A 9727-nucleotide genomic window follows, 5' to 3' on the forward strand; every position below is an offset into this window, starting at 1 on the left:
ACGGCACAAAGTGGCTTAAATAAAAAACAAACCGTTGGATTTATTGAGCACAGTCGTTGCAGATGTTAAGGCCTGGGTTGTAAAACGGCACTTTGCTTTACAGAAGTTTCCTCAGAACATTTAACAAGTCAAAGAAACAGAGATGTGACCGTGGTGGTGCGGACGGATCTCAGAAATTCAAACACGGATCCGGACGAACACACCGATGATGATGATTATGCATCTTATTTGGAATTAAACAGAAAAATGCAGCAACTCCACATCTCAGGACGAGCGTGTAACCGACTGATCACCGAGGCGTGGGAGGCGGCTGCAGGTACAGTACTGTGACGCGGTGGCATCCGGTGATTTAAAGCAACACTATGAAACTATTTTTACCCTAAAACAGCAGCTTCAGAATGAGTTTGATGTTTTTAGTGACTGTGAATATGGAGAATGTTTCCTCTTTCATTCACTGAACGTGAGAAAAACTGAGTCACAGCTTCAATCCTCGGGTCCAACAAGTTGAAGAGTAAAGCTAAACTGGAGATCAGTTAAGAACACCCGGGTTTTCATCACATCACTGCCGATCAGGGAACCATTAAGACCCTGCAGAGTCATTTGACCCCAGAGTGAATGATGATTGAATCCATTCCCATCGCATTTTTAAATATGAAGAATTGTGAACACAGTTTTGTGAATTTGTCACAGCCGCAGCTCTCCTGGTTCAGGAAGCCGGGGATCATGGGTAATATGCACCATTCAGGAAGTGGGACTAAGCGTGTTTTCTCTACAGACATAATTAATGATGTGTGGCTGCAGGGGGCGCTGTTGTTCAGTCAACATTACATAGTGTTGCTTTAAGATTAATCTCAAAACCATCTCTTTGATTCCATGTAGGACCTGAAATCTAAAGGATGTGTGTTTATAAGCTTTACGAGGTGACTCAGCCTCGTGTGTATATTTTAAGAGTTTATGTCGAGTCATGAAACGACAGGAGTCAGTTCAGAAAAGACCCCCCCGAGTGCTGTTCTGATCCCGTGATTCTGATTTGGTGCTCGGACACAAACGAGCTCGCTGCCATTCGCATTTGGCACTAAAACCAGCAGCAGGGGTCGATCTGAACCGAACGTCCATCGCTTCTCTCTCTCTCTCTCGATGTCTTCGTCCCGCCCTGTGCAGACACACGGGGCTCGGGGGGGAGTTTGCCTTTCTGCAGGTAGCTGCCTGAAGTGAAGCCCCGGGCACAGGAGGTTCATTTGTCTCTGGTGAGCACCATCTCAGTGAGCCTGATGAGGGCGTCTCTCTCCGGGGACGGCCGGAGCATACGGACGTGTCGGATGGCTTCTTGACCGTAGTGCCGGGCCAGGAAGTTGGTCTGTTCCACGCCATCACTCTAAAATAGGCAAAGAAGAAGAAGACAGGGCGGTCGTGTTGTTTTCATCTTTTCAAGAACAATTTAATGAGCATTTATCTTCTGTCTCATCTGTTTTCCACCAATCTCCCAGGGAATAATTAACGGATCTTGATGAAAAAGAATCAGGCAAATTTAGGGAACTGATTAAATGAGTAATTTGTCTTGATTGAATTTAAGAGGATTGTTGGGCCTTGGCAGAGGAATGAGCTCTGCCATTGTAGTTTGAGGATATAACCATCTGTGACTCAAATATAAGGAGACTTCTTTAATATGCAATCAAAAAAGATGTCAGGACCTTACATGTAAATCCCAAAGACACTTTAGGTTCATTTGTTTACACTCTTTACCTGAAGGACGTATTTCCAGGCTCGATCCACATCTCCATCAGAGCTGAACCGTCTCATGATCATTGCATGAAGCTCAGGAAACTAAAAAAAGGAACATACACTGTTGGTAAAGAGGCTCACACATGATGCATGTTACATGATTTTGTTCAGGTTCAATGAAAACCAGTTCAAATGATGAATGTTGGTCTGACCTGCTGACAGGCGAACAGAACTGGTCCAGTGGCTAAACCCAGTTTGAGATCTGCAGCTGATGGCTTCCCCAGCTGACTGGCTCCTGATGTGAAGTCCAACACGTCGTCCACGAGCTGCCGACAGACACACAAACTCACAACTCTGCACCTCTGACATTTAATTTGATTCAACACACTGGGTGTAAATATATCATAAGCACAATGCAAATATGTGTTATCTGTCCTTAAAAAGGTAATTTAATATATATATAGTTTTGTTTTTTCTTCCTGAGAATATTCTTCTTGGAATTGTTGTTGCTTATTTGAAGATGTTTAATTGTTTTTATGATGTGATTTAGCAGATAAGGAGCCTGACAGAACAATAACGTACCTGGAATGCGATGCCGACATTCTTCCCGAACTGGAAGGCGATTTCATGAACATCCGGATCAGGGTTTACCAGAATGGAAACCTTAAAAAAAAAACAGGACAGGCAGTCAACAAAAATAATTTCATGCAGAAACTGAGGCTTCTCTCCATCTCTGTTGTATTTGTGTGGAGACAGAACGTACATACTGCTTTACAACTGTTTGCAATGAGACTCGCCGTCTTCTTGAAGGTTTTCTCGAGGTAGTGCTTGAATCGCTCGTTCTCGTTCTCTTTGGAGCCCAGCTGCATGAACTCACCTGGAAGCAGGACGACAATATACTTGATATTAATGAGCTCTTAATGTTCATAAAGGGTTAATACAGGAATTGTAAAATCATCCAGTAATTGATGAGAATTTGAGTTATTTACTTTACCTCTGACCAGGTCTTCTATGACTTGCGACAGAACCTTAACCACAGTGATGTTACCGATACGAGCCAACGCCAGGGAGGCGGCTGAGAGAATGAAATCTCCAGCCAAGATCGCCTGGACGAGAGGAAACATACATCATATACACATCTTAAAATAAAAAGAAGTGTTTCTTTGAGCTGGTTTTTATTTGGCTTCAGTTACCTTTCTTTCACCCCACACTTCATGGATCGTTCCCTTTCCACGCCGCTTGTGTGACCCGTCTATGACGTCGTCGTGCACCAGACTGGCGGTGTGGATCATCTCGGAGATCATGGCGATGGCCCTCTGTCCCGGGAGCAGATCTCTGCAGGGGACAAGTCACGACAGATTCCAGGAAGTGAGACGAAATAAAACCCTGGATGATTCATATATAACAATTTAAAAGATCCTCTAACAAGGTGTGGTGCAACTTCACTGTATCAAAGGTCAGTTGTGGGCGAGCTGTGTCAGTAAATGGTGAAAACACTAAACATATTGTTATGATAATAAAGTCTCACCCTGCTCGGTTGCTGTGGATGTTGAGAGCCCGCGCCATCAGGACGACAATCATCGGTCGGATCGCTTTGCCTTTTCCATCAAAGTAGTAGTCACAGAGAAACTTCAGCTCTTCTTTAGACACAAACAGCTCCTGTGAAGAGAAGTCGTAAAAATGTCCGATATAAACATCTGCCAAACACCATGTGACAGCAGAATGTCTCCAGGTCATTTTTAACCAGCGTCTCCAATATCTGTATGTATGAAAGGTGCAAATTTGATTGACTGATAAGATTATTTTAGTTTTACAATAACAAGGTCAAAGTAAGAAAGCTTTAGATTAACACAAGATTCTTATACAAAAACGTAAATATTAAAGACATTTCCCATAAATATCCACATTTTATTGACTTTGTTGGCATATTTGAAACCTTTGATCAGAAACAAACCTTTTTGATATCATCGTATAAACTCGTCAGGTCTTTCTGGGCTAACGTGAACGGGTCCTTGACCTTAGCGTCGCTGTGTATCGTCCTGCAGCAGCACGGCTGTAGCGTGGGACACAGCAACCGGGGCTTGTGTCTGGAGAGAGAGATGCAGAAAACATTCAAATACACCGAATCATACAGATCAGGGAATAGAACGTAAGAAAGAAAGCTTTTGGTTGTGACACATCAGGACTCGCCTGTTTAGAGATGAGGTAAAGTTGAATATTTGCAGGTTCGTCCGTGTGGATGACGACGGCTGTGCCTGAAAGTCAAAATGCAAATAGACAAAGAATAAATTCAGGAACCGGCTGCAAATCAAACCAATGCAAATATATATTTCTAATGAATATCCACTACTGCAGTAGTAGTTTATTAGCATTTTCTAAAAGTCAGTGTTTTGTTGGGGGAGTCTGGAGCATCACATGAATGAATGTTGTGTTACAAACATCTAAATTAAATATAAAGTGGCTCAGACACTGGTGAGTGTGAGTCGATCAGCTGACTGGAGGTCAGATCTCAGAGGGACCGGTGTCAGGAGCAGATCTTGACCTTTAGCAGAAGTTCAACATGTTCACATCCCGCAACAAGTCAACGGTTCGTTTCAGGAAATGTCTCAAAAACACAGGAAACAGACGCAGCGGTTTCAACACAACTTGATGTGAACGGTCACTGGGACAGAAGCGGATTAAAGCATCATCCACTGGGACCAGCTGGAGCCTCGGTTGCATATATGACCTTCCCGGGTTTGACAGCACTCCCTCCCCGCCCCTGTGTCCTCCTGCCCGGCCGCTACACTCACCTCGCTCCGGGGCCTGGAGCTCCAGGACGCCCGCCCCGGGGAGGACGCGGACAGAGCCGCAGACCTGCCGCTCACACGCCGCAGGGTCTCGAACACACCCGCTCTCGTACAGTTTGTGCTCCAGCTCCGACAGCGGCTCCACCAGGGGCCCGCCATGACACCCGCTGCCGCAGCGCACGCGTCCACTTCGGGTGACACTTACGAGCGGAACCGGAAGCTGTGAGCGGGCGCCGGTTGATGACGCGGGGTAACACGGAAGTAGCGTTAGCCGCGTTAGCAAACAAGGAGCAACAGACGACTTAAAATGGCAGAAAAACATGATTTATTTCCCTTAAAGATTATTTATCTGAAATCTGAAACCCGGCAGTAGATTAAAGAAATGGTTGTTTCCCCCAGAAAACATTCAGCTGGTCGTGTTTGGGATCAGGCTAAGAGCTGGTTAGCTAACATTTAATATAACTACTAGCTAACTTTTATTTTTTAAGAACATTTTCACGAATGAATCGACTGAAATGATACAAAACTACTTTATTTACTCCGAAAAGACTTTACTGCTTTGTGTTTTAGTTTAGTTTGTATCTTAAGTGAAGTCAGGTTAATGAAAACTAAGCATATTTAACCTGTTAATTTGTTCACATTAGATAAGTTTGTTTACTCAAGTACTTAAATACTATTGTAGGTATTTGTACTTTTCCTGAGTACCGACATTTAACACTACCACTAAAACTCCACTAAAATCTGGCAAGTACTGCACTTTTTACTCCACAACATGTATTTGACAACTTTAGTTACAAGCATCTGTGACACAAATATAACATGTAAACAAACAGTCAGTACAATGTGATGTTTGTTTTTATTTAACTATCCAGCTTCATATAAATGTCCAACAATCAGCTACAGCATGAAAGTACTGTTCATACATCAACGCATCAGTAATAACATTTCTATTAATTCACATATAAAACTATTTATATATAAAACTCATTTTTTCCTGTGTTATGTGCATCAGCTCTGTCCGTGGCCATGTGGAGTATCTACAGACTTCTAGTCTTTGCTCTGGCTGCAGCATCAGGTGTCACTCCTGTTCATCTCCTGGAGTTCTGTCCCAGCGCTGGACCCGACTGTCACAGCGATGACGACGCAGCATCAACCAGTCGATCATCCCAACGCGCTGTCAAATCCAGGTGGAACGGGAATGTTTCAGAGCTCATTCAGGACCTGGACCAGTTCAGAGTGTCCTGTAAGAAGCTACTCGGTAAAACTGATTCTGGTTTTTGCAGGTCAGTACAAAAACAAAGCACCGAACAGGAATAATGTCGTTTTTTTGTGTCGTCTGTGCAGAAGTGTTCCCAATCGATGAGGTCAGCGGAAACTTTGTTCACACGGTGAAGAACTGCATATTTTCCAAATCCATCCCAACTCCACTGAAAGGGCCTCTGAGCCTGGCAGCCGTTTCTAAGGTGGTGATGTAATGTCATCAGCCACATCACAAATTTCACCCTAAAATAAGGCAAATGAATTAATATCTGTTACTGTCTCAACAGGATGTCATCGAGGGGATCTTAGATCTGGATGTGGCTGTAACACAGTCCACTGATTTCCGGCTTTATGCCAGCGGGGGCAGACTGCTGCCAGGATCTGAACCTCTCGCACACAGATACGGGGGTCATCAGGTAAACATGAACTTTCCCCTGAGAATGAACTCTGTCAGCAGCTGTACATGATCTGAGGGCCAATCTGAGATTTTTATGGTTTTCCCTTTTCTTACTCCGCACCAGTTTGGTTACTGGGCAGGTCAGCTGGGTGACGGTCGAGCACATTTCCTTGGTCAGTATTCCAACAGGTGAGAAGGTTTTGGAATTATACTTCAAGCACTGATATTCAAACAGCATTCCCAGTTAAAGCTTGTACACGTTTGACTTATTTACCATATGAAAATGTCCATTTAATAGGAAGGGAGAAATATGGGAACTGCAGCTTAAAGGCTCTGGAAAAACTCCATATTCAAGGTATGTTTCTTTCCCCCAATTTTTCCTCCGTACATTTTAATTTGCAGTATATATTAATTCAGACATAAACATTTAAAATGGTATCATAAGAAATGTCTTTCCTGAATCTTTCTCCAGGTCCGGAGATGGTCGAGCTGTGATCCGCTCGTCTGTCAGGGAGTTCCTGTGCAGCGAGGCGATGCATTTCCTGGGTGTTCCCACCAGCAGAGCTGCCAGGTAAGATCAACACTGATGAATGAAAAGACAAGAAACAGGCAGTGCTTCATTTATTATGTTTGATACCTGTGAAAAAGCTAAAAATCTGAATCCATAAAACAGGTTCACAAAGTTGAATTTTTGTCCTGTTATGAATCTGATGATTTCTTGCTTTGTTTCAGTCTAATTGTAAGTGAGGAGCCGGTGATCAGGGATAAGTTCTACAATGGCAACGTGAAGACAGAGAGAGGTACAGACAAGATACACAAAACCTAGATTTCACTCAGTATCAGATGCATTTAATTTATCATTACATTGAATTATAAGTTCCACATTTTGTTTTGGACTCCAGGAGCTGTTGTTCTCCGTTTAGCAAAGTCCTGGTTTCGGATTGGATCGTTGGAAATTTTGTCTCAAAGTGGAGAGACGGATCTTCTGAGGTGATACTGGTCACATAATCATAATATACCTAAAAGTGTTATCTTGTCATCACGTCACTTTTTATTCCACAGAGGTTTCTGCAGAATAACAGTGTTTTATTGTCCTGTTGATTTCAGGAAGCTGCTGAACTTTGTGATTGATGAACATTTCCCTTCTATCAGTTCAAATGACCCTGATAAATATTTGGTGAGTCACACAAAGACATTCTTCTCTCAATGCACCCGTGTACATGTATAATGACTTACTGAGGAATTCTGTGTATTTGTAGGTGTTTTATTCCACGGTTGTAAATGAAACAGCACATCTGATTGGCCAGTGGATGTCTGTTGGGTTTGCACATGGTAAGAGTCCAGCTGAACATTTTACCACCATGTTTGTTTTTACCTTTACTCATATACATCATGTGCCTTTCTAACAGGTGTGTGCAACACAGACAACTTCAGTCTCCTGTCCATCACCATCGACTATGGACCGTTTGGCTTCATGGAGTCCTATAACCCCAGTGTGTTTGATGTATTTCAGTTTTTATTCAAATATCTCACTGCCCCAGTTTTCTCAAAACTTAAAAAGACCTGTAACGTTGCAGATTTCATCCCCAACACGTCGGATGATGAGGGCAGGTACAGAATAGGAGCTCAGGCTGATGTCGGACTGTTCAACCTGGAGAAGCTCCTCAGTGCTCTGAGTCCTGTGTTTACACATAAACAGCAGGAAGAGTAAGAAAACCTGTGAACTGCAGTTTATTTGCTTGAAGAAGGCTTTAAGTAACATCTGACTTATATTGACCTCTATTGGCCAACAGTAGAAATTGCAGCAACAGCTGATCTTTTCTGCTTTATTCTGTAAAATAAAGGTTTTCATATCTGCATTATTTTTGCTCCTTCAAAGAACAAGTTACTCTCATAAAATACAATTGCTAACCTTCTTCTCTTTCTGTTTTCAGAGCTAAAATCATCTTAAAAGGATTTGTGAATATCTACCAGATGAGGTGAGCTCCATGTGAATCCGTATGTTCCACATGTTCATCCTCATCCAACCCATGGCAGTTATAGTAATGTTATTTATTTAAACAGATTTATTCATGTGTTTCAGGATTCACCAGATATTTAAAGCCAAACTGGGGCTTCTTGGTGAAGAGGAAGAAGACAGTTACCTTATTCCCTTCCTGCTTCAGGCAAGTCTTCTGCAAGGTCAATTTAACTGCATTGTTTGTTAACTGGCTCTGTGCAAACAGTGTTCCCCCCCAACTCCCAGTATAATTTGTGTTTGTCTTCCCAGATGATGGAGGACACAGAGTCAGACTTCACCATGACCTTCAGACAACTCAGTGAAGTTTCACACCTGCAGCTGCACAACAGGAACTTCGCACAGGTAAAGTGTTAAATTCTACTTTTAGATTTAGTTTTAAAGTCGGTGACAAATAAGAGACGTTAAAATGTTTGCCCCTCCAGGACCCCACGGAAATTTATATAACACAGTTTCCGATTAATACTTTAATTTACGTTACGCGTTGATTATAATTTCTGCTTTTGGAGATCACACAAAAAGCCAATGTATCTATTTGTAGGCATGTTTTAGTGATTTTTGTGTGTTTGTATTAGATGTGGGCTCTTGATGATTTATCAACGCATCAGCACTTCTCTGATTGGCTCAACATGTACCTCCTCCGCATCAGCAGGTGAGAACAAAGAGGTCAAAGTCAGACTGTGTGTTAGTTTGGAAATAAAGGTTTCACTGAAATCTTAGTTTTTTTTCCCCTCTCCCTCTTTCCTCAGACAACAAAATGATGGTGATGTGAATCGTCAAAACAGAATGAAAAGTGAGCCACTAAATCTTCATATTAATGTTGATGGAAGATAATGTTTCTGACATGTTATGATGTTGAGGCTCGAAGAACCTGGGAGAGTTTCATCTGGTTCTGTAAAATCTCTTGAACAGATGTGAATCCCAGATACGTGCTGAGGAACTGGATGGCGGAGTCGGCCATAAGAAAAGCTGAGATGAACGATTTCTCTGAGGTAAATAGATAAGTGATGATAAGTGTTTTAAAATGTCACTACAGTTTATTTTTCTCTAACCGGCTGTGACATTTACCTCCCACTAGGTAGAGCTGCTGCACCACATCCTGTCCTCTCCCTTTGTTACACAAGAGACTGCAGAGGAGGCGGGCTATGCAGCAAGACCTCCTTCGTGGGCTCAGAGGTTAAAGGTCAGCTGCTCCTCATGAGTGGATACAGCAAATGACTCAAATGAAGATGTCTCAACTTTACCTGATGTTTCGTGCGTTAGCTGAGTGGAACACATTTCCTCCAAAATGTCAAGGTCATGGGTGTTTCTAGTTATTTTCTGCCAAGAAAACCCCCTGTGTGGGGATACAGTGACCTACAAAGATCAGATTATTTAGCTGATGATATTGTTTCCATCCTTTTTGTCCATTTGACACTGAAATAAAGACGAAGCTGCTGCTTTGAGAGGCTGTTCTGTTGCGTTTTTATGGATCCAGGCTCATCTACAGTTTAGTTCCACTGTATTCACAGACAGTTTGCACACAGCAGAGGTACAACATGG

The 9727-nt window shown here is 42.6% G+C and overlaps 2 protein-coding genes across 7 annotated transcripts; one reads left to right on the forward strand and one right to left on the reverse strand.

Annotated features, from left to right (window-relative positions):
• Positions 1 to 15: 15 nt before the first annotated feature.
• pdss1 (prenyl (decaprenyl) diphosphate synthase, subunit 1) lies at positions 16 to 4735 on the reverse strand. The gene is made up of 11 exons (XM_035142485.2): positions 4515 to 4735; positions 3913 to 3977; positions 3677 to 3809; positions 3251 to 3381; positions 2916 to 3057; positions 2717 to 2828; positions 2490 to 2599; positions 2305 to 2385; positions 1935 to 2048; positions 1744 to 1824; positions 16 to 1375 (listed from the first exon to the last, which is right to left on the reverse strand). Exons 1-11 carry the CDS (start codon positions 4668 to 4670, stop codon positions 1235 to 1237), a joined length of 1266 nt encoding a protein of 421 aa, XP_034998376.2. The 5' UTR covers positions 4671 to 4735; the 3' UTR covers positions 16 to 1234.
• LOC118098543 (protein adenylyltransferase SelO) lies at positions 4612 to 9635 on the forward strand. Of its 6 annotated transcripts, XM_047337884.1 has the most exons (21): positions 4725 to 4952; positions 5194 to 5255; positions 5524 to 5769; positions 5856 to 5974; positions 6059 to 6187; positions 6293 to 6357; positions 6467 to 6523; positions 6641 to 6739; positions 6901 to 6968; positions 7071 to 7158; positions 7276 to 7345; positions 7428 to 7500; positions 7578 to 7661; positions 7746 to 7875; positions 8103 to 8147; positions 8252 to 8333; positions 8438 to 8530; positions 8761 to 8837; positions 8935 to 8978; positions 9098 to 9177; positions 9264 to 9635. In XM_047337884.1, exons 3-21 carry the CDS (start codon positions 5538 to 5540, stop codon positions 9384 to 9386), a joined length of 1758 nt encoding a protein of 585 aa, XP_047193840.1. In that variant the 5' UTR covers positions 4725 to 4952; positions 5194 to 5255; positions 5524 to 5537; the 3' UTR covers positions 9387 to 9635. The 6 variants fall into 6 exon arrangements, 5 of the variants coding, with proteins under 5 accessions (XP_034998375.2, XP_034998374.2, XP_047193840.1 ...); XR_007032242.1 differs by lacking the exon at positions 5194 to 5255 and having other exon boundaries at positions 4612 to 4761; positions 8906 to 8978; positions 9264 to 9325; XM_035142484.2 differs by lacking the exon at positions 5194 to 5255 and having other exon boundaries at positions 4612 to 4761; positions 6059 to 6180; positions 6286 to 6357.
• Positions 9636 to 9727: the final 92 nt, after the last annotated feature.

Source organism: Hippoglossus stenolepis, chromosome 19 (assembly GCF_022539355.2).
Source record: "Hippoglossus stenolepis isolate QCI-W04-F060 chromosome 19, HSTE1.2, whole genome shotgun sequence".
NCBI classification, from domain to species: domain Eukaryota; kingdom Metazoa; phylum Chordata; class Actinopteri; order Pleuronectiformes; family Pleuronectidae; genus Hippoglossus; species Hippoglossus stenolepis.